At 46.6% G+C, this 22,759-nt stretch overlaps 11 protein-coding genes across 11 annotated transcripts; 6 read left to right on the top strand and 5 right to left on the bottom strand.

The window, feature by feature from the left end:
* Positions 1 to 227: 227 nt before the first annotated feature.
* N7483_004135 (kinesin light chain) lies at positions 228 to 1,316 on the bottom strand (the record flags this gene model as incomplete). Its single annotated transcript, XM_057087572.1, has 2 exons — positions 228 to 256; positions 290 to 1,316. 2 exons carry the CDS (start codon positions 1,314 to 1,316, stop codon positions 228 to 230), a joined length of 1,056 nt encoding a protein of 351 aa, XP_056947401.1.
* Positions 1,317 to 1,759: 443 nt separating this feature from the next.
* N7483_004134 (uncharacterized protein) lies at positions 1,760 to 3,428 on the bottom strand (the record flags this gene model as incomplete). The annotated part of the gene is made up of 4 exons (XM_057087571.1): positions 1,760 to 1,892; positions 1,943 to 2,619; positions 2,672 to 3,166; positions 3,225 to 3,428. The coding sequence occupies 4 exons, from the start codon at positions 3,426 to 3,428 to the stop codon at positions 1,760 to 1,762; spliced, it is 1,509 nt and encodes a 502-aa protein (XP_056947400.1).
* Positions 3,429 to 4,429: 1,001 nt separating this feature from the next.
* N7483_004133 (MFS transporter) lies at positions 4,430 to 6,112 on the bottom strand (the record flags this gene model as incomplete). The annotated part of the gene is made up of 5 exons (XM_057087570.1): positions 4,430 to 4,767; positions 4,824 to 5,078; positions 5,136 to 5,253; positions 5,317 to 5,718; positions 5,780 to 6,112. 5 exons carry the CDS (start codon positions 6,110 to 6,112, stop codon positions 4,430 to 4,432), a joined length of 1,446 nt encoding a protein of 481 aa, XP_056947399.1.
* Positions 6,113 to 7,229: 1,117 nt separating this feature from the next.
* Positions 7,230 to 8,615, top strand: N7483_004132 (uncharacterized protein; the record flags this gene model as incomplete). The annotated part of the gene is made up of 6 exons (XM_057087569.1): positions 7,230 to 7,274; positions 7,332 to 7,517; positions 7,576 to 7,669; positions 7,755 to 7,875; positions 8,018 to 8,410; positions 8,462 to 8,615. The coding sequence occupies 6 exons, from the start codon at positions 7,230 to 7,232 to the stop codon at positions 8,613 to 8,615; spliced, it is 993 nt and encodes a 330-aa protein (XP_056947398.1).
* Positions 8,616 to 9,499: 884 nt separating this feature from the next.
* On the top strand, positions 9,500 to 12,352 carry N7483_004131 (Zn(II)2Cys6 transcription factor; the record flags this gene model as incomplete). The annotated part of the gene is made up of 3 exons (XM_057087568.1): positions 9,500 to 9,526; positions 9,589 to 10,596; positions 10,655 to 12,352. The coding sequence occupies 3 exons, from the start codon at positions 9,500 to 9,502 to the stop codon at positions 12,350 to 12,352; spliced, it is 2,733 nt and encodes a 910-aa protein (XP_056947397.1).
* Positions 12,353 to 13,046: 694 nt separating this feature from the next.
* Positions 13,047 to 13,741, bottom strand: N7483_004130 (uncharacterized protein; the record flags this gene model as incomplete). Its single annotated transcript, XM_057087567.1, has 2 exons — positions 13,047 to 13,319; positions 13,373 to 13,741. 2 exons carry the CDS (start codon positions 13,739 to 13,741, stop codon positions 13,047 to 13,049), a joined length of 642 nt encoding a protein of 213 aa, XP_056947396.1.
* A 416-nt stretch (positions 13,742 to 14,157) lies between these two features.
* Positions 14,158 to 14,409, top strand: N7483_004129 (uncharacterized protein; the record flags this gene model as incomplete). The annotated part of the gene is made up of 1 exon (XM_057087566.1): positions 14,158 to 14,409. One exon carries the CDS (start codon positions 14,158 to 14,160, stop codon positions 14,407 to 14,409), a length of 252 nt encoding a protein of 83 aa, XP_056947395.1.
* A 1,520-nt stretch (positions 14,410 to 15,929) lies between these two features.
* Positions 15,930 to 16,574, bottom strand: N7483_004128 (Bromodomain associated domain protein; the record flags this gene model as incomplete). Its single annotated transcript, XM_057087565.1, has 1 exon — positions 15,930 to 16,574. The coding sequence occupies one exon, from the start codon at positions 16,572 to 16,574 to the stop codon at positions 15,930 to 15,932; it is 645 nt and encodes a 214-aa protein (XP_056947394.1).
* A 363-nt stretch (positions 16,575 to 16,937) lies between these two features.
* Positions 16,938 to 18,313, top strand: N7483_004127 (transcription initiation factor TFIID subunit 7 family protein; the record flags this gene model as incomplete). The annotated part of the gene is made up of 2 exons (XM_057087564.1): positions 16,938 to 18,086; positions 18,131 to 18,313. 2 exons carry the CDS (start codon positions 16,938 to 16,940, stop codon positions 18,311 to 18,313), a joined length of 1,332 nt encoding a protein of 443 aa, XP_056947393.1.
* Positions 18,314 to 18,590: 277 nt separating this feature from the next.
* N7483_004126 (alpha/beta hydrolase) lies at positions 18,591 to 19,568 on the top strand (the record flags this gene model as incomplete). Its single annotated transcript, XM_057087563.1, has 1 exon — positions 18,591 to 19,568. The coding sequence occupies one exon, from the start codon at positions 18,591 to 18,593 to the stop codon at positions 19,566 to 19,568; it is 978 nt and encodes a 325-aa protein (XP_056947392.1).
* Positions 19,569 to 21,553: 1,985 nt separating this feature from the next.
* N7483_004125 (enoyl-CoA hydratase/isomerase family protein) lies at positions 21,554 to 22,424 on the top strand (the record flags this gene model as incomplete). The annotated part of the gene is made up of 2 exons (XM_057087562.1): positions 21,554 to 21,861; positions 21,926 to 22,424. The coding sequence occupies 2 exons, from the start codon at positions 21,554 to 21,556 to the stop codon at positions 22,422 to 22,424; spliced, it is 807 nt and encodes a 268-aa protein (XP_056947391.1).
* Between the last annotated feature and the right edge of the window lie 335 nt (positions 22,425 to 22,759).

Genomic DNA, 22,759 nt, shown 5'->3' with positions numbered 1-22,759 from the left:
ATTACCGGATTATCAAACCTCAAAAGAATCAATCAAGTTCCGGGAGAAATAGTAGGTCTCCCCCAGAGCGTCATTCAACACCACAAGATCTCCCCATTTTGGCTGATAAGGCAGGGAAGTGGAATTTCTTGATTGATGCATTCGCGCCAGATTTTCATGGTCAATGGAGTTACCGTGAATAGAAATTTGGCTTCTCATGTGAACCCAACTCGTTGAACATAGTGAAACTAATTTGTGGTAAGTATAGGTGGCAATACTGGATTATACCAATGCAAAGGACTTGACTTACCTTTAGTAGTCCTTGGTGTCCAGTACCCAAGCAAGACTTTGGCGCATGATGCAGCAGTTGCTGCAGCATAATCTTGCCAAAGCTTGTTCTTATGACTGTCTGCATAATCACAAACTCCCTTGATAATGATACAAGGTACACTGTCCCAAACTCCAGCTCCTTCCATCTCGAAGCCAATGACTCCCTCTCGTTCAGCTATTCTGTCGCGGTGCTCTCCAGATTTCATAACTGTGTTGGCTGATGCAAGTGACCCTATATGGACGGATGGTTTGGTAGTGGAATTAATGCCACATCGACGGCGAGTGATCTGATTCTCTGTACATCCCAGGCTACTGCAGTCCTTTTGGACTGCCTCATCGCAAACAATTCCAGAAGCGAGAATCGGATCAAAACATATGCACGTGGCACTAGGGCGTTGCTGATGGTGCTTATGGTGATAGGAAGCCTCAAAAAGCACATCATGTACAAGGCCTGGGTGCTTCCAGATATCTTCCTCTTCTCCAAGAAACTGCAGATGTTGGCGGATCTGATCTTCTAATTCTCTTCGCGTCCTGCGACCCTTTAAGGCCGCAAGCAAGGCTCTGATCTCCTGGCTAGGTCGTCCAAGAACTTCTTTCACATTGCTCTTTTGTCTGAAGCCATCCGGGTACTGCCTTCCAAAATCATATTGGATGACACAGTCACTGATGATGATATCCCCCAGTATGATTTCCGTGTTTGGAGCTGGGAATGGAACAGCTCCACAGATTCCAACCACAAGTGCCAGATGAATCCGAGTGAAGCTGACTTGCAAATTCGCTGCTGCACCTGCTGCACTTCCTATGCCTATACCTGGTAAATAGCACAGTACAACATTATGTTGACCGATCCTGCCAGTAATGTACACGTTCGTATCTCCTGGCTGCTTCCCGTAAACTTGACCAAACTTATCGTAGGTCTCATCGAACAAAGCTTCGATGGCGTCGGCTTCGAGAGTGAGAGCACAGATTATGGCGATTCCGAATTCACTGCGATCCGTCGGTCGCATTCTGAATGAATCTTGGTACCTGTCTACCGGATAGGGATACTTGCTGACTTGGTTGATTAGATGTCAAATTTCCACGCTTCTTCGATAGAAGACATTCTCTACTACCTTTGATCATGAAACCGATCGTACCTTGGACCCTGGGGTCTTCAGTCTGATGTTACAGGAATCTCACGCAATGATATTGAGATAAGCCGCCTCATTTCCCCGCCTACGCCTATGCTGCGCCGCGTTCTCAGCCAATGAGAGCTGAATCACGGATCTCTTCAGTGTTTATCAGGACTTTGTTGAATACGTTTACACATTCCTAAGTATTATAGTATATTGTGTTCCTTAGAGCATTCTAGTCTAAGAATCTCGGTACAAAAGTAGGTTGTCCTGTAACCATTATTCTCAGTGTTGATAATAAATGAGGTATGCTGTACTCAGTGTGGAGCTTTACAGGATCAGTCGCGACGGTACAGCTTGCTGCCTTTCCACTGCAAAAACACCGTGGGGAAGAAACTAGCAACCATGAGCATCGCTGTCACAACTCCCGAGCTCTTCGCAATACCGACAGAATCGAACAGATCAGTGAACCTATTGAGCTTATTAGTAAACATTCAAAGATTTACGATAAGTGAACATACCAGAATGGACCAATGAATCCCCATGTCGAACGAACAAAGTTGATAAAAACACCCACGCTCCCAGCATCCTGGGGATAAGTATCCACAGCGTAGGTTGTCATCACAGTAGTAACAACCTGATTTCCAAAAGCCGCGATCGCGGTTCCAATAATCGGCTTCACTGACCACTTGCCAACTTCAGACTGCTCAGTGCATACCAAGAAGACAACCATTCCAGCAATGGTCAACAAGAATCCAATGTAGCTGAGCCAAAGTCGGAACTCAGGTTCAGGCTTGCGGCCAATACTTTTGGCACGACGGTTCATCCACACATCAGACATGAATCCTCCTAGCTGTTCACCAAGCAGAGAGCCAATGATCAGACCCAAAAATTGAAGGCCAAGTGATTGGGCATCAAGCCCCCATTTCACCTGTAGCAATTGGGGAACTTCGACAGAGTTCATTACTGAGGCGAAGAGGAAGACCATAGAGTATGCGATCGCTGCCAGGAGAACTGGGATGTTGGTGAACAGAGTGAGAGGGTGGAGAAATTCCTTCACGGTGAATGGAGTCTTATCAATGCGGCGGAAGGATGTGTATTCGCGTTTAAATGCGGAAGATTCAGCTTCAACATCTGCGCCGGTGTAGCGGGTTTCGGGACCGAAAAAGACATAGAGGAAAAACTGCACAGCGTTGGTCTGCTTTGTGTTAGCGAGAGTCTTGGTATAATATAGATAAGGAAAATCTCACAATTGCCAGGATCCAGTAAATCCAGCGATATCCAACACGTTGCGCAACAAATCCGAAGATAAAGGGCCCAATAGGAACTCCCAATGTCACCATAACAGTCCAAATACCCATATAACGTGCTCTTTCGTGTCGGAAAAATGTCTCTGTGACAACACCACTACCGATCGCCATAGCCGGGGAGATGAAGAAAGCGACTAGGGCTCGACACGCCGCCATGGACGCATAATCAGGGCTCTTCGCACAGCCAATGTTGCAGACGCAGCTTAGAAGAAGCGATAGGAGGAAAATCGGTCGGCGTCCAAATCGGTTAGACAGTGGCTTCCAGAATAATGGTGCTCCACCAAGAATCGCAATCTGTAACGAGGTGAGATAGCTGACTCGCTGAAGCGAGACTCCAACATCAAGGGCGATATCTTCATAGGCGCAAATAATAGCCGCAGCTGTGAACGTTCCCATACACGCGTGGAATGCGACGAGTCCTAGGTTGGTCACTTTCTAAATCCGAGTTAGTTATGGTGTTAGATTTCCCCTTCGTTTCCCGTTTGCTTCTTACCTTCCACAGAGGCCAATTGTAAGGATCAGCTGGATCCGTGCTAGGAATAGGATCGAGATCGAACGTGCCATGGCGCTCAATCAGGTATGATTTGTGTGCCTCCGATAGAAATCTCGTTGGATCACTATCAGGACTCACACCCTTTTCTTCCACATAATTAGAACTTGTCTTGTCGAATGTTTCATTCTGCTCCGGGGTCGCCATAGTGGAAAGACGATGGGTTAGAAGAAAGAAAGAGAGTGAGAAAAAATGAAACAGTGACCAGCCATGACACATAAAAGGGTTTCAGAACCCCGCGGATCTAGAAGGCTTGCGTCGGTCATTTTCCGTGCTATGGGGCTACTCGTAACCCTGGGACCGGTGAGAATACAGGAATATACTAATAACTTCAATAATTACAAGAATGCGGAGTATTGAGGGGGAATGGAGACAAGAAATCTGGGGGAAACTGGAGACAGTGGAGACAATAAATGAGCTGACATGTGTTCTGACGTGTATGTGGAGGGATTCTCCGGTAATTCGAGCATTTTCATTGCCGGCATCTGGGGGAATTTGCTCGGGGGCCTAGTGGTTGGACCCTGAACCGTACAAATCTCGGTGGAGTCCGTGGTAGAAGGGTTAGTAGATCGGCAATTTGAATACCGCGATCAACGCCACTCCGAGATGCCTCGCTTCATTGAATTGAACTGCCGATATAGTATCCCGAGAGGCTTTGATTGGGTTGAGGTTTGAGTCTAAAAGAGTTGAACCTCGTGGCTATTGTGCTTATTGTGCTTATTGAGATGACCAATCGGAGACTTTCCGGTGGAGAATCGGGAATCTTATACGAGTCTAGACACGATTATAAGGGATATACTACTTTTTTTCTACTCCTAACCTTGGAACTACTCTCACTAGTGATAAAGATTGAACTTTTCCATCGTGACACTCATTGTACACCCCAGATTGTTTAGGAGCGGGGAGGTCCGGGGAAATATCCACTGTATTGCGCAATCCTCGTCGAATTGGTGCTAGTGCTAGTCCTCGCCCCATCTAGGGTGAAAATGACCGCCCACAATTAATCATAGCTGGCTGGACTGAGATGTGTTCAGACTGAATGAGGCCAAAAGAAGCCTAAGAGGATGCAAGTTTTATTTTGAAAATTTCAAGTGCTGATCTATGTCTATTACCGCTACTCAACATGACTGCATGAATTTGATACAAGCCTAAACAGTGTGCTTGCTCCACTCGCCACGAGCACGGATCTTTTCTCCCCAAAAGAAAAACAAGAATGGAACAGGAATCAAAGCAGCCGCAAAAAATCCAAACACTGAAGTGCCCCAGTCAACACCAATCTTATCATACATGGGAATGACGAATAGAGGGAACGCGCTCGCCGTAATGGACCGCAAGAAGGTGTTCGCAGCAACGGCGCTGGCACTGTAGCGAGTAAAAGTATCGATCAAATAGTTGAGTGAAGCTTGGAAGATCGTTGTGAATCCGAACCCAGTCAGACCAATTCCAATGATGGAAGGCCAGGGGTTTATGGTCGTCTTAGATGTCCCTGATTGAGTCTTCATTAGAACCGTTATAGTAACATCGAAAGGAAGCTTCACTTACAAGCAAAAAGGAAAAGGCCAGCTGTGAAGGCAATTCCTCCAGGCATCATTGGAGGTAGACGAGCCTCCGGAACAGGTCTGTTGTTGTTGGCTTGGAATTGCTTGAAGTAATACCTGTTATTGTAGATGTTGAGAGCGGCGGCGAAGAGGATACCGGTAAGCAGGGCAAGAAACGGGAGATTGCCGATCACGGTACTCCAACCTCGAATTTGTTGAAATTCAATAGAGAAACTCTCAAGATTCGCGTACAGAATACCTTCGTAGTGTTAGTCTTCGTCATTGAGGAAGAACTCTGGGTGTCGACAGGACTTACCGTATACAAAGGCAGCATAAACACTCATGAAAAAACAGATTGGAGTGGCCAGCATCTGGAAAGGACGAATAAGATACTTTTGACGCAACTCTTTAAATGAGACATCCCACTCCTCATGCTAAAAGTTCCCAAACGTCAGAGAATAATCGTTAGGTAGATGGAATAGATGACAGTATCTCACCTTGGCATGTAACGCCCAATTCTTTGTTTCGAATCGCAACCGACGAGCTTTGTACTTGAGCAAGACTGGAGGATAGCTCTCGTCGATCAACAAGAGATCGAGGACGATCTGAGACACCATCAGGATTCCTGTTAAGTATTCCGTCCAACGCCAACCCGGAGAGCTTGATACAAGGGCCCCACCGACGATCGGCCCAATGGTTGGTCCACCGACAAGAGTGAGGGCATATCCGACAATCGCAATTCCACGCTGTTGAGGGGCCCAGATATCGGCCAGGACACCTCCGGTGTTTGTCACGGGCGCGCTACCGAAGAACCCGGCGAAGAATCGAGTGATGAGAAGTGTTTGAGTATCTTTGGCTGTTGCCGATCCAAAGGAAAATGCAGCGGCGACAAAGTAAGGCTAGTAAGGTTCATTAATATTGACTATTTGGATTTATTCCTACAGTCTGGTGTGTACTCACAACAATGACAACCCATTTCCGACCGTAAACCTCACTCAGCGGTGCCCATATCAGAGGTCCTAGACCAAAGCCAAAAACAATCAGACTAACGCCAGAAGCCGCAGTCTCTGAGTTGACGTGGAATTCTTTCTTCACTGGTTCGATTGCCGCGGAGAAAATAGCAGACGCGAATGTGATCCAACATGTCGTGAGCCCGTACAACATTGTTGTCATCACCTTCTTTCGGAAAGACCAGTTAAGCGGATGGTAAGGATCATCTGGACCCTCGAAATCAACTACCGTATTCTGGGGAGGGGGTTGGGGAGGCATTTCGGGAGGGGGTTGTTCAGCCATATTTTTGCCATGGAGTGTTGACTGGCTCTCTGATTTCTTTTCGTCGCCAAGTGGCCATACTGAGTTACCATTTTCCAGATCTCCCGTTGAAGAGCTCGACATGCTGATTAATACCCAAACCTGCAGGTACTTTTCAACAGTGATTTTTGAATGTAGCTAATCCAAATACTAGGGAAAGTGTGATACCTGAGTATTTAAGGCCTGTTGGAACGCCTGGCCTTTAAGGGGCTAAGATAACACCATATCACAAAGAACCCATCTCGCATTTCCTTATGCGGGCGGCAATTCGGATCCCTGTCGCACCGATCAAGATCACACATGACTTGAAAGCACGACGGGATCACACACAGAGCTGCTCATACTGAGGTGGATTGGTACTACGCCGACTCCACTTCTGATCGCGGATAAGCTTATGCGAACCCCCGAATCCGAGCGATCCCGATTACTGCGACCAGAGCCCGATTGGTTTAAATACTGTATGAGAATGGGACCCACGGAAACACCTGAAATCCGAATGGAAGGGGTTTATGAGTTTTTGGCACTATTGATTTCCGAGATCAGCCCTGGAGGCTCCGATGAGAACTCGGAGATAGTAATAAGAGGACTCGGACTTGTATATAGGATAGCTGTTCACCGTATCTCCAGAGTTTGGGTTAACGTACGTTTTCTCAATGATTGAATTTCAAATGCATCCAACTTTATTAAACAGGCAGGGGTTATTGTCGATCTTCAATAGTCCCCTTGGCATTCTTATTCCTGTCTTTGTGGTGGGTTAAGCACGGGTCTACACGTGCCTGGATCGTTCCAAATAACCACAATCTGACCTCCATGGATGAAGCTAAATGAAGCTAATGATGATTATTCTTAGATTATAAGTGCCTTGCTTATTCGTGGCGTTTACAATGCTTACTTCCATCCTTTAGTACGCTCATATCCCGGCCCCAAATTATGGGCTTCCACCCAGCTAGTCCGGGTGTACTATCGGCTGACGGGCCAATTGCCTTGGAAAAGTCTTAAGCTGCATAGAAGATACGGGACTGCTGTGCGTGTCGCGCCTGATCATGTTTCTTACGCCACCGAAACGGCATGGAAGACATATGGCCTGCGCAAGGTGGAAATGGAGAAGTACACTCAGGCCGGCTTCAGCCGGCCTCCAATCAAGGTATAAAAAAGTTTAATGTGTGGGCGGCAGATACGAGGAGAAAACTAACAGTTCAAGGATGCTCATTCTATTTTGAGTGCGGATAAAGCAAATCACTCACGACTGCGACGAATTCTATCTCCGGCACTGTCAAAGAAATCCATCAAGGGATATGACGATACCATCTTGAAATATGTGGATCTACTGGTGAAAGAGCTTGGATCTAGATGCGATCCCGTTGATCTAAACAAGTATTTTGAATGGGTATGTGGATACCATTGGGTTTTTGCAGATCATATAACTGACAGGTATCCTGCACAAGACTACGATGGACCTCATTACGGACCTGATCTGTGGACATCCGCAGGGCGCACTTGATCAAAAAAATGGTGGTAAATGGCTAGAGATTCTGACACGTATTATTCAATCCCAGGTTTGGTATTTATCTCCCCTTGCTCCGAGACAGTGAGAAATAAGTGACTGATAGGACCCGAGCACTAGAAGCAAACAATCTGGTACGATGGGAAGAGTATCTGATACCCAAAGCGCGCTTGACTGCAGCATACGAAAAGTCCAAGATCATCGCTGCAAAGATTGAAAAGCAACTCTCTATCAAGACATCGTCATGATATCATGAGCTATATGGTCCGTGAGAAAGATGGCATGTCACAACTTGAGATGTGACTCAACTCGGCCATCATCATCGGTGCTGGAACTGGTACAACAGCAACATGGCTCTCAACTAACTTCCATTCCCTGACGAGGAATCCAGATGCTTACAAGAGACTCGCCGCGGAGATCCGTGAGTCATTTCCATCCGATAAAGACATCACATCTGAGAGTATTACTGCCCTACCATACTTATCAGCGGTTATGCAAGAGTCACTTCGCATCCATTCGCCCTCGCCCTCACCAACTGGTCGCTTTGTGTCAGTTGGTGGGGAGACGATTGATGGGGAATTTGTGCCAGAAGGCACGACAGTCGGTGTTCATCAGCATTCGGCATATCACGCAGTGTGGAACTTCCATAGACCAGGTGACTTTTGTCCAGAAAGATGGCTACCCGAATCAAGAGGGAGTAGCTCGCCTTTTTCAGGTGATAACTTGGGAGTACTGGACTCATTTAGCTATGGTCCTCGAACTTGTCTTGGTGTTAAGTATGTCAATTCCCTGATCCGATTGTCGATCCCAGCTAACTAAATTGGTAGGCTAACCACCGCTGAGACGCGCTTGATTCTCGCCAAGGTGCTGTGGCATTTTGATGTCGAGCTTATGCTGGAGTCGCAAGATTGGCAAGATTCTCAGAAAGCCACGGTATCCTGGCATCGCACTCCTTTGATGTGTCGGATCAAGAGAAGGTAAATATACCTGGTATAGCGTCATCCTTTAGTCAAGCTGTGGTCCAGGTGGTCGGTTTGACTGAACGTTTGCCCAGGTGAGCTTTTGAATTTGATATACCGTGATATATCATAGAGCTAAGGCGACGGGATGGGGAATTTTGAATCCTACATCTCGACTCAAGTGCTTCAATTTATTTCAATAAATAGAAAATACAATCTAGCTTCAAGGTTTTCTTTACACCCAAGCAGGTATGCAATCAATAATTAAGCCGTCTTCAGTGACCTAGAAGGGCTTTAAGTAAGTTATATACTATGAGGAAATATGAAGAGAACTTCTTTGAAATTTCGAATTGATTTCCGAAAGCACGTGGCTTCTGGTTACTTGGGACCCATAGTTGAAGCGGCTTTGGAGAAGCATCAGCCTGAACCTGTTAGCATATGTAGTGAAGCAATAGGCCATAAGGGAAATTACCATCCTGCACCATAATAGCAGCCGAAACCCCCATAAACATGGCTTCAAGTTGACAACTGCGTCAAGACTCATAGGTTTTCAAGATCGAGAGCGAGTTTGGGAGACATTGGTAGCTCGATTGCTAGCCTTCCTTTGCAAAAGAACGAGCGTTAAGGTCACTGGTCTGCCAGATAGCCAGTAAGCTGCATGTCTCAGTGGCTCATGGTCTCTTCTGCTGAGCTCCGAAATATCCACGAGCTAACTCCCCAATCGGTGCGATCAATAAAGTCACGGAAAAAGGTAAGAGCCGAATTTGCTGCAGATTTCTGAGAGAATAAAGACTTGAAGGACTGCAGTAATTGAGACGGAATTGGTCAATCAAGTTGGTTGGAGCCTTCATATAAGCCCCATTGCTGGGAAACAAACCTGTTGGTCGCCAAAAAACATACCCCAACATGAATGGCTTCATGGTGGGGCTCAATGTATGGAATATGCGAGATACAGAGATCTGAAAAATGGACACTTGTGATTAACCGGGGTTCAGAAGTGGATGCAGAGTTCAAGGAGTTCATTGGAGGAGGTCATGTTTACAAGTCTATACAATGAGGCATCTTCCCCGGATTATCTTAACCCCGGGGTATACCTGCTTAACTCCGGGATCGGCTTATCGGCTTATCGGTTCCGAGACCCCGAGCTAGGCCCCATTTCTAGCTCCCCGCATAAGCTTATCCGGCCCCCACCACTGAACCCGTTCCTTGCGCCACCATCTCCCAGGAATAATCGCTATCAATATTCACCGTTCAAATTCGCCATGATGAATTCCACATCGCCCAAGTTGCCAGATGCATCAGTTTGTGAGCCTACTCCTAACACTGCTACAATAGGCCAGGCATCTTCTGAGTCGCCTGCGACCGGGACATCACATACGCGTCTCCGCAGCTGTACCTTCTGTAGGTCTCGCAAGATCAAATGTGATCGCCAGCAACCATGCGCGAACTGTGTGCGCACAACCAATCAATGCATCTACCCATCGGGATCAGGCAGAGCTCCTAAGCGACCGCGACCCAGCGAGCAAGAGATGTTGCGTGGCATACTGAAACACATGATGGAGCAGGATGCACTACGAAGAGGAAACCTGGAAGGTTCCACGGTGGCTGGGACGAAAGAAAGGTCATTTCATGATACGCCATCTGGGACTAAATTTGGATATGTGCCTCCAACAATCCCAAACCCGGCTGATGAATTAAGGGAAATCGACGCGACACGAAAGATAATGATCCAGCAAATTAAAGGAGTGCGGGATATGTGTCTATCCGAGGGACATCAGTCTAGAGCACTTAAACTGAAGGAGACATTGCAGAAATTCTCAGACCTGGAGGAGACAATTCAGACATTATCTGGGGATACATCGGGAAATTTACCTTCGAAAATCCCTAGCTTGGATGGATCAAACGATTCAAGCCAAATGGAACAACAATTCGGCCGCTTAGCGATTGACGACACCCGGAGCTGCTACGTTAGCAACGTTCTATGGGCCACCCTTTCGGATGATGTAGGTCTCGCCAAATCCATGGTTGAATAAATTTCTAATGAGCCTTTCACTTTACTAGATTGAAGAGCTGCGCGAATTGCTAGATGATCCATGGTCGGAACCAGACGACCCAGATGACAAATTTGATAAATCAACAGAAGCTTCGTTCGGAGATACGGCTTCAGATCAGGGTTCAAACGCAGCGATAATGGGATTCCACACCTTAGCGCAGTCATTGTGCACTTACCATCCTTCTGTCTCCATGTCGGTAGCATTACTCGAGATTTTCCAAAGCAACGTGGCACCGACGGTCCATATTTTCCATATGCCAACAATGATTTGCTCCTACTGGGATGCCGTAGGCTCATATGGAGAAATGAGCCGTCCGACCGAGGCCCTACTCTTTGCGATTTATTATTCCGCCGTGATCAGTATGGAATCTCACCAATGTGAACAAATTTTACATATGCCGCGAGCGACAGCCCTGAAGCATCTTCAGTTTGCGACACAGCAAGCTATGGCACGTGCAAACCTCCTGAACACGCAGAGTATGGTGCTGGTTCAAGCGGCAGTCCTTTTCTTATCTGCTCTACGTAACGAAGATGCCTCGCGCACTGTTTGGTCTCTCACTGCACTTGTCGTCCATATCGCCCGGTCTATGGGTTTACATCGTGATGGTGCAGCTTTTGGCCTGCGACCCTTGGAGACGGAGCTTCGGCGACGTCTTTGGTGGCACATATGTCTCTTGGATATTCGATCATCCGAATATCATGGCTGCGAGCCTATTGTGCACGAGTCCATGTTCGACACACGAACTCCCCTTAATATCAATGACAGTGACTTGACAGCTGAGATGATAGAGCCACCTGCTGAGCGTGAGGGGGCGACAGAGATGACATTCTGCTTGATTCGCTGCGAGTCCATGCGCGTTGTGTGGAAGACCGGGTACACCCAACCGAATATGCCGCCCTTGGGTCAACCTACAGAAGGGCTTTCTTTTCATGATCGCACGGCTCTAGCCAAGGGTCTGGAAGTTTGCTTACAAGAGCGCTATCTGAAACACTGTGACCCATCCAACCCATTCTCGATCCTTTGCGTGACTGTAGCACAGCTAATCATCGCTCGCACCTGGCTGGTGGTTTACTACCCGCTCATCCACAAGGATCGTGGAGCTGTATTGCCTTCGAACACACGCGACCGACTATTTTTGACAGCGATCAAAGTTCTTGAAATGTCAAACATTCTCCTGACGAACCCGGATCTCGCACAATGGCAGTGGCACTCAAAGACACACATTCAATGGCATGCTGTAGCCTTTGTCTTGTCAGAGATTTGCGCGCGCCCACCCTCTGCAGACTGCGACCGTGCTTGGGAATATGTTCAGACAGTCTACAATCGGTGGAAGATGAAGGAATACAAAGGCAATCGGTGGCGGCCGATCAAGCGTCTTAAGGTAAAAGCACGGTATACTCGTGAGATCCAGAGGACCAGCACCATTGGCACCAGATCAAATAGCGTTGGTCCCGCTCCGCCTTTCACAGTACCAGGATTTATTCCTCGCGAGGGTGTAACTCCAGAGTCGGCGGTTCAAACTTCAAGCTTCGATGAAGAAGGTAGGCCTCTGCCTCCAAGGCCATTGGATCCATTGTTCTTCGAAATGTTTTCGGGAGAAAATATGTTCAATCCACCTCCAATCCTTGCGAATCCAGGTGAACTTGATGATATCAGCATGGCAGACTGGATTATGTATCCATATGATTCAAACATGGAATACTGATGATGTACCATAGCAACTTGAAATAGCCCCAATACAATCTATGTACTATTAGTCTTACTTGATCCAGTCTGTTCTCATACCTCTTGATTTTTAAGTTGTCAACTGGTATACCTCGATGTCTCACTTCGGCACTCGTACTGTAGATCCAATTCCTTCTAGATGTCATATCTCTGTGCCTGTAGAAATCATCAAACTTAAAAAAATTTATGATACTCGCCCCCAGTTTCACGCTGTGCGGTGAAGCTTTCCAAGAAGCGTTCATATTTTACTGGTGCCTTGAAGATTCAAATCTCTCAACATTGAATTCCTACATACTAGTCACCCATGTGCATGTACTACTAGTATCGCAAAAGTTTGAACGGGCACCTGCAAATGTGGGTACAAACTCCAAAGTCATATTTCCTCCATATCTCGTGTGTTATCTAGACCGAAAACATACAACCGCATGGACATATGTGCACTTGCAAATAACCCAAGCGCTCACTGAAAATCTAAAAGCACATTCTATTCTGCAGTCACTCAAATTTCAATATCAAAGAGAGCTGAGTTTGAGGCATTCTGACCACCGCTTCGTCTCTCCTGGACCCGCTGTTGAAACTGCTCGGTTGCACGCTGATAAAATTCACCCTGAGATGACAGAGGCAGGGTCGTCCAGTATAGGCGCGTCCGAGAATCCCATAAACCCCCGGAAAAATCAGTCCCCATCGTTCATAAATGGCAACTCGTGACGAATACCTGCCGCAGCTCCGTAATGACATAACTGAGCCCAGCAAGCCACGCCCGCCATTTGCACAACCATACCAGCTCGTGGCGGGCGGGGATTAGCATATCGCTCAGAAGCAGCTGCTAGAGCTGAGGATGGGAGACAGCCACTTTCATGGCTGTTCAAGACCTCTCGCAGTTCATTTATCAAAATAGTGGATGCCTCAATAGTCTGGTTACCGCCCATTGCTGCACTTGGAGTGGACTGGTCGAGATATTGGCCAAGCCTCATGCAAAGGAAAACGCTTTGGCACTTACCTTGTGTGCGGCATCACCCACAATAACCATATGATCAGTGTGCCATACGAGAGCAATTCCCTCCTCCAGGCTTACCTTCACTGCTACTGACCGGTTTTTATAAACATCACAGAAACAAACAGTGAGCGAGATTCGGAGATGAGCCACGGAGGCGCAGATGGCATCTACATCATTCTTGGCGTATCTTGGAGCAGAAGACAACCCATACTCCTGTTCCAGATCTTCAAACACAAACCAGAAGATGATAAAGTTCTGTCCTGTAAACAAGGGGATGGTTGCCCCGGGGCGGTAAACGGAGAAAGACTCGCCCTCGCCGATTCCATTGACAGATGACGAGATGCCATAGACACAAGCAAAACTTGTTTTCATATCTATACAAGGTAAATTTTGATTCAACAGAAATATCATCTTCATTATCTAAATTTGAACCTTTGGTAGATGAATCAATTTATTCGAAAAAGTATCATGAGTTCCATGGATTATGCAACCCCGGTCGTGACTCGTTATCATCGGCGCAGGGCTGGATGGCCTTACATCCGCAATTGCACTCGGTGTCCACGGAATACCTACCGTGCTTATTGAGCGTCGACCAAAAACATTGGAGCATCCACAAGCCGATGGCTTTACATCTCGAACTGTCGAAATTTTTCGGCCCCTGGGACTTGGAAGCGATGTAATCCCTGAAACTGTTCGGGGATTCAAGACTCAACGTACCCGTTCGGAGAGCCTGACAGGCCAGTGGTTCGAAGAACTGGCTTGGAATCCGCAGAAGCAACAGAAAACAGATGTGCGAATCCCAGCACTCACCTTACGAGGGTGCATCCACGCCTCAGAATCAGCTGGAACCGGTCTTGCTAGAACATGCAGCGAAGCATGGGGTCGATATTCGCATGCACCACGAGTTCGTTGGACTGTCTCAAGATGCGAAAATCGTGACTGCGATCATCAAAGATAATGCCGCTGGCTCAATTTATACATCAAAGCGCAGTATCTTGTGGCAGCCGATGGCCACCGCAGCGCTGTTCGCGAGACCTTAGCGATACCACGAAGTGGCCATGGTCCAGTGAACTCGATTCAGAGTGTTCTGTTTAAAGCACCTGAAGTGAGACCATTTTTGCAAAAGGCTTCAAGCAATTCACGATTGATCAGCTGGGTCTGAAAGCTTTCATGATTGCCTACCAGGATGACCGCCTTGTCCTACATCTTCCCAACGATCGAGAATACAACAACCTTAGAAGAACGTCTTCCGCGAATTGACGTTGAAGGATATTGGTCCCGCCAATGTTAATCTGAATACTATCACCACCAGCAGATTCATATGGATCAATTCTCACGTGGCAGGGTTTTCCTAGTCGGTAATGCAGCTCATGCTCTCCCCCCCGAATCGAGGAGGCTATGGAACAAACACTGGGATTGCGGATGCGCACAACATTGCCTGGAAATTAGCACACGTCATTCAAGGTGTCTCAGATCCATCGATATTGTCAACTTGAACTTATGAGTCTGAGCGACTTCCCGTTGCATGCTTGAGACACGATCAGATTTTCGCCCGATCAGATTACAAGACATTGCTTTATTGTAAAAAGCAATGATACTTCAGTGCCGAAATTCAAGTTCAGATCAGGTTCCATCCATTCCGAGTCTTGGAGGACTAGTATACTGTTTCCACTTCCGATTCCTTCTAGCCTGAGATTAATCAATCGAGTCAAGCCTGAGGCTATGTCAGTGCTAGACATGTGTTGCGAGCACCGAGTCGTCTCGGTGGTTGCTGAGCATGATAGTACCCAGGAAGGCCGACTCCTAGACTGTACATCATGATGCACCATATGGTGAAGGATGTTCAAACTTCAAAATGTTCATTACATGTTGAGGTTCCAAGATTTACATTCAAATTTTCTCTATTGTTCTTTCTCAATTGGCATAAAGGTATGAGCCATAATCAATATTTTAATCTTTTAAGTTCAAGATTATCCGATATAAATCATCTGATTGGGACTATAAATCCATTTATCTGACAATTCCAGAATGGTAGTGTTGGTGCGTGCCCCGGTGTCCGGGAATAGAAGGAGAGACTTTCCCAGGAACGTGATGTTTGCTTCTAGGAAGAGGGATTGTTCCTTGTCTCCCGTTTCTTGGACACGAATTGGTCCTATTGACCGACATAGCTGTGAGGGGTAGGTCTTGCAACGCTGGCGCATATTGAATGAAAACTTGTATCAGCAAGCTTCTCGGGTTCCGTAGGTGGAACTGCGTCACATGGTTTTGAAGATGTATGTCCGATGTACAGAGTACATAACACGTCGTTGAGCTGATGCCGAGGTTTGTTGTAATTGGGCGATTACAGAAGATGAATCGCTCCAAATGAATCAAGTTTTCAAGTTCCCTAGCTATGCAAACGAGAGGGAAGAAATCCTGCACATAAGTTTGGGTGTTTGGCAAAGGTATCATGGTTTGCTTCAATTCAATTCCATATTGGGAAATTCCGATCAGAGTGTTGGGGAGATGTTGATCAGGATATTGCAGATATTGTGTTGTTGCGGGTTTCTTCTTAAGCCCTTCACACCTCCATCGGATCTTCTGAAAGTTGGCTTGGCGCACTGCTTACCCCAGAAGAGTCGCTATTCGGGCTAGTCGGCGCACGCGAGCGAACCTGGTGTCCCCAATCGCGAATGCTTGGAGCTCCACCATCAATAATGAGGGGATGCTCTTCAGCGCTCTTTCCAAGCACAGTACCGGCATATCGAGATTCTTCACCAGTCTTACTGTGTTTCTTTTTCAGTGCTGTCAGAAAGTCCTCCTTCTCGATCGCGTCGGGATCCACCATGTCGCCTTCGCTGGGGACACGTCCAGCAATACGCAGAATTTCATGGTGAGCTGGTCCCTTTATCCATTCAATCAAGGACTCTAAGCCACGCAAATCCTCATCACCTGCCCAATCTTCCTCCCATTCTCGCAATTGTGGTCGTATGGCACCAGCATCCTGGAGCGCTTGGTAAACATCTTCAAGGCCTGGGCTTGGCTCGTCAGGGTGGGCGTTGTGTGCATGTGTGGCGGTTGCTTTCGCGAGAATCATAATATATCGTGCCGTAAGATCTGCTAGCGATTCAAGAACAGATGGTTTTGTAGAATGGAACCCTTGGGCGCGGAGAATCTGAATAATGGGGGGACGAAGGAGAGCAATGTGGAGGTTTGGGCCGGACATGATGATTATCGGCTTCTCATATGTTGAAGGGTCTGATTTGAAGATAAATTGTAGAATTGATGAGATAGATAGAGATTCGCAGGAACTTCTTTACTCGGTGATGAGAGAGTAGTGAATGGTGAAATAGCGTGAAAACATTGAATGTTTGCGGCAAGAAGAACGGACTCGCAAGACTCGCAAGGCGGAGAAATTCACTGTTCCGCGACCTGATCTTATCTCCTTCAACCCTTCTCACCTTGAAATCGTCCTATAATATCAACTTTCGCGACCTTTTACAACTCCTTAGATATTCCCTTTTCTTCTTGATCTAACCCTCATTTCCACATAATACTTCTCTTGTTATTAATCCTTCCCTCTTGCATCATGTCGGATGCGCCCCGACCAGCTCTTAAGCTCAAGCTTGGGAAACGGCCAGTAACAGACTCTCCAGCTCCTGCAAAATCATCTGGCGAACCATCCACACCAAAGCTCACTCTCAAGATCGGCAAGCCTAAAGCGCAACCTGAAGCGACTGAGGAAAAGCCCAAGAAGAAGAAGTCAACGAAGAAGCGACCTGCCGATAATGCGGTTGTCCCCGATCCAGCCCCCGAACAACCAGGTCCTAAACGCCTGAAGTTAAATCCTTCCAAAAAGCCCGGTCTACAGTCGATCCGAATCAAAAATCGAGCAGTCGTCGCTCAACGACCAGTGGGTGTTGGATACGACTCAGAGGCGTCTGATACGGAAGCCGATCCAGCCATCGAAGAACAGTTCGTCCTACGAATGGAACCGGGTGAAGATTGCGAATATCTGCGACAAGCCATCAATGAACGCCGTTTTGATAAATCAGAGTTCTCGTTCAAACCGTTGAATCGCGAAGGCCGACGGGCAATCCTGAAGATTCGAGATCAAATGTATGCCGCGTCCCTGGTGGACCTACCCTGTATTATAGAGGGGATGAAAAGTTGGGATCGCCGCGGTTGGTACAAAGCAGCAGATATTTGTCAGATGTTGTTGGTACTTGGACCCGTGACAAGCGATCAAGAAGCCCTCGACTATCCTCTTCCTTCCGAAATAGAGCATCCGGACGACAAATCTTTACACTACCCTCATGGTCTCACACCACCATTGAAATGGGTTCGCAAGCGCCGCTTCCGCGACCGGGTGAGCTCACGCACGATTGAGCAGGTTGAAAAGGCCGTCGAAGAGTTGATCGCACAAGATGAAACATCCGTTTTCCCGCCCCGGTTTGAGTTAGTGGACAGCGCCGCACTCAATCGCGCTGAAGGATTCGTGCAGGATGAATACGATGAATACTACGACGAAGACCAAGATGCTGAGGGCGAGGCCGATGAAGAAATGATGGATGACTTCGATGATGACCTAGCAGCCGAGATGGAGGCGGCTTTGGCAGGCGAAGACGATACCTCTGCGGTGCCTGTTGAGCAACCAGAGACCCCATCTGCTATGCCCCAACAGCACCGGGCGGACCAGCTGATGGAGAATCATCAGATGAGGATGATGATTCAGATGGTGAAGACGATCTAGACGAAGAAGAACTAGAGCAACAAAGACAGTTACAGCAAGCGCGTGAGGAGATCGCAGAATTGGAAGCTCTCATCCGCACAGAAACAGCACAGTGGGAGCGTGTGCAAAATCATATTTTACGAAACAAGATGGGACGGCGCATTCAAGAGCTCAAGAAAGATCTTTCATTGAAAAAGGTATCAGCTGGATTGGGCGACGACACGGATATGTGATTTTTTTGGTGGAAATTTTAATATTAATATTGCATATGATATGGATATCAAACGGGTTTCTATTAGCTCGATGTTAGAAGAATTCAATTTGAACAATAACAATTCTTTTTATAGTCTGATGAGAATACTATAGAAACTACCTTGTCACTCCCGAGGGTCGGCAAGAACTGCCCTTTGCACATAGTGAGTCCGTGACATAGTAGAGTTTTCCCCGCAGAACACATCATCTTAACTTCATTCACATCAACTTGAATCGAGTATCCTTTCATAATTTAACATGTCACAGCTGCCAACACTGGTTTTAGTCCATGGCTCATGGCATCAACCATCATGCTATGACAAAATCACCAAACTACTACAAGAGCAATACAAGCTAAAATGTGTCTGTCCATCTCTACCTTCAACCAGAGATAACCCGGCCGCAACCTTCAAAGATGATCTGGATGCTACCCAGAAAGCCATTGCGGATGAGGTAAATCAAGGCCGAGATGTTATTGTCGTGGCGCACTCCTATGGCGGCATTGTTGGCAGCAGTGCTATCAAAGGATTCGCGCCGCCACGAGATGGCGATAGCACGTCTGGCCAGTGTCAATCACCGTCAGTACATGGACACGTTATTGGCCTGATTCTCATTGCCTCTGGCTTTGCCTTCACCGGACTCTCTTTTATGGATCCTTTCCTTGGAAATCCACCCCCTGGCTGGCGTGTCAATAAGGAAACTGGCTACGCAGAGATTGTCACACCTCCCCGCGAACTGTTCTACCACGATCTACCAGAAGAGGAAGCAGCGTTCTGGGTCTCACAGCTTAAGACTCAGAGTTTGAAATCGTTGTTCGAAGGTGGCGAACACGTTTATGCTGGCTGGCAGGATGTTCCCTCTTGGTATATTGGAACGGTCGAAGATCATGGGTTACCCGTCTTGGCTCAACGGATGGCAGTTGGGATGGCGAGGGAAATGGGTGCTAACGTCGAGCATCGAGAACTGCAGACAAGCCATTCTCCGTTCCTCAGTCAACCAGAGGCCACAGTTGGTATTATGATTCAGGCGATCGAGGCGTTTTTAGGGAAGCCAGTCGTGGGTGAATCTGTGCCTCCGGTCCGTGCTGTGGCTACTTTACCAAAGGCTCAACTTTGGAAACCTCTCTCTTGGTTTAAATTTGGACTGCCACTGGCTTTTGGTCATTTTGTTGGAAGGAGTATTCTTCTTTTTGGATGGGGAAGGAGGACATGGAGGTCGATTTTCAGTTCACACTAATGAGTCATGACTTATCGGAGAGATAATGTAGCTTTATGTAACACCACACAGACAAATTCCACTCTTTACTTCAAGTTTCAACAGAAATAGTATTTGAGGACTTCTTATTTCTGGTAGATCAAGGCCCTTCAATACTGGTCTGTATCCAAAGATCCATTGCTCCCAAGTGCTCGATCCGATTTTCGCATCTCATACAGACAAGATCCACACATTTAGGTACCCCAAGCACCACCAAGCAAACCCCCTGCAGATTTCTTGGCCACCTCATTTAGACACAGGCGGATGATAAAAACAAGTTTTAAACAAAAAGTGCCTCGTGGATAAATCTCTCATGAGCCAATGCTTCTTTTCCTTTCCAAGTCATGACTGACTTTCTCCTCTCAGTACAACAAACTTAAATCCCTCACCTCAATTTGGAACTTCAAAGAAGGATTTCGCCCAAGCACGCGTTGGTCTTCATTTGAAGGCAGGGGTTATAATGGCACGAAACAGACAGCACTCGCTGGCATCAGCAAGGATATGAGAGAGGATATGATCCTGATACACGCCAACTTATGAAAGGCGAGAAACTCTCCTGTGAGCGAGAATTCCTTTGGCTAGGCAATATTGGATCGGCTTTGAGATAGTGGCTGAAGGAAATGACAAATTGTTTCTGATCCTGTAATTGCTACCAGAGATATTTGGAAGAGCTTCAATGTTTACGGAAATTATTGGTGCTGAACGAGATTCTTTTGCGGATTACCCGAGCCTAGATCTCTCTACCAATGCTTTTGCGGTCCATTTCTTTCAGATTCTTCTAATTTGAACTTGTGTCAGACCTGAGAACAAATACATGTCCCCCAGATTGGTTCTATAGCTGCAGTGAATAGAGAGCTATTCTTAGCAGGCTGACCCCGCAGTACCAGATGGGATGGTTACACAGCGACCATTTGCCACAGCCAAAGATCATTCTACAGCTATTGGGAGATGCTGAATTAGGCAGACATAAGTTGTGGACGCATAAAGAGCACTATTATGATGATCACATCCATTATAGCGACTTCGTGCGATGATCCTCTTTGGTATCATCCTTGATACCATAAAGAAGACAAACTACTTTGCCTCAAATATCTTCCTCCCTCGGCTATGCAGACCTCTCAAACCATATAATGGCAGCTCAACTATCTTCCATGTCTATTCCACTTACCAAGTCTGATGAAAAAGAAATCAAGAATATTCTTGTCGATCCAGAGCATCTTGCTCATGCAAATATGACGCGGCATCATACCCGAAGGCAATATCTACAGTTTCGAGAGGCTGAGGTGAAATTGGAATAAAGGGGGGAGAGACGCAAGAGATTTCAAGTTTCTAATTTCTCAATAACCTAGATTTCAAAATGTTCTCCTGTTTGAGTAAACTTGGTCACAATATTGCTGTGCGGGACTTTAATCACTCGTGTAGAGCTGGCAACATTTAAATGAGGAAGCAAGCCGACATTATGAGAATGACCTCTGTTTCCATACTAGAAGATAAGAACGGTGTAAGGAGTAAGTGTTGAAATTTCCTCACATCTCCCGTTTCAGATGATTGCATGTTACACTACTGCATTTGTGTAGTTAATTCAACTTTGGACTTGAGAATGCGCATATAGAGTCCGAGTCCTGGCCGTAGATCTCGACATACAAGACAAAAATCACCACTAGAGATAATCCACCACATATAACTTCTATTTTATATTGATACTAGTAGTTCTCAAGTAGTTTTCATCATAGTTTTATCTCGTACACATATTGAACTGAAGTATTCATTCTACACCTGTGGACATCTCGATCCATAAAAGGCAAATCCGGGTGGCATGTGATGCCGCGGCGGTTTGATTACTATTCATAAATTGTGACTTGATCATCTTAGCTTACTAGCACTTGAGTACCCTTGCTTCAATACATACCCCAGCTAACCCTGGAACTTAAATCTCTTACAAGCTAATCTCCTACACTTCCAGCAACATGTCCGCGCTCTTCACCGTCCCGATCGTCTCGACTGGTGGCTCCATCGTATGCACCAATCCATCAGACCAGAAGAATATCTACCTGCTGACCTTCACTTCACCCGCGGATAACCGAATGACCCCGACATTCATCGATGCGCTTATCCTGGCTCTGGATATTATTGAACAACGGTATCCGAAGGGGGTGGTGGTGACAACCAGCGGGATTACCAAGTTCTACAGCAATGGTCTAGATCTCGAGCTTGCTGTCAGCACGGAAGGGTTCCTAGACAAATGGTTATGGCGCCTTTTCAGACGATTTTTAACGTATGTTTTTTTTTGAAACTCAAGTCGTACCCATATCTCGAAAATGACTAACCGATTTTTCCAGGTACCCCATGCCAACTGTATGTCTGCTCAACGGACACGCCTTTGCGGGCGGATTCATGTTGGCCATGTACCACGATTATCGCGTTCAAAATCCAGCAAAGGGATTCCTTTGTGTGAATGAGTTGGAATTTGGCGTACCGCTTCAGACACCCATGATGTCAATTTTTCGGGAAAAGTTGACCCCTAGCACATTCCGGAATGTTGTCTTGGAGGCTCATCGTTTTGGAGGCAAGGATTCACTGCAAGCTGGCATTGTTGACGGTTTGGGTGGATTAGATGAGGTTCTTGGGTTGATTCGCGACCGAAAACTTCTCACTAAGGCTTCCACTGGTATATATGGTACCATGAAAGAGGAAATGTATTCCCAGATATTAAATGGTCTGGATGATCATGCGGGGAATCTAGCCTGGCGGGAGAAGGTGGAACAAAAGAAAGGTGATTTGCAAACTCAGAGTCTACAAGATGTAGAGGAATGGGAGAAGAGCAAGGCCAAACTTTGAATGTTTTACCGTATTTTCCCAGGATCTTTGGGATACTTATCATACAGGCATTTCGGGTCAAAGTCCAAGTCTCATCACACATGTACATAGAGTGAAATTTCATATACTATTTTGACATCTGGAGTCATGTCCACAGATTAAGATACTTTTTGAGTGAAGCAATTTAAATTTTTCTAGTCGTTAAGGCTCTGAAAATAGCAATTTCTGAATGAGAAATTTAGTTCTTCTTCGAGGTACCATTGATGCAATATTGACCACTACAACCAACACTACCCTTACCACTCCAAGTTGACATCCAGATGATCAGCATATTCAAGTTCCACATGAAACTTGGA

This window comes from Penicillium malachiteum (assembly GCF_028827825.1).
Source record: "Penicillium malachiteum strain IBT 17515 chromosome Unknown utg000002l:1.0-8849297.0:1.0-8852440.0, whole genome shotgun sequence".
NCBI lineage: Eukaryota > Fungi > Ascomycota > Eurotiomycetes > Eurotiales > Aspergillaceae > Penicillium > Penicillium malachiteum.
The sequence above is the reverse complement of the archived record's forward strand: the minus strand, read 5'-3'. Positions and strand labels throughout refer to the sequence as shown.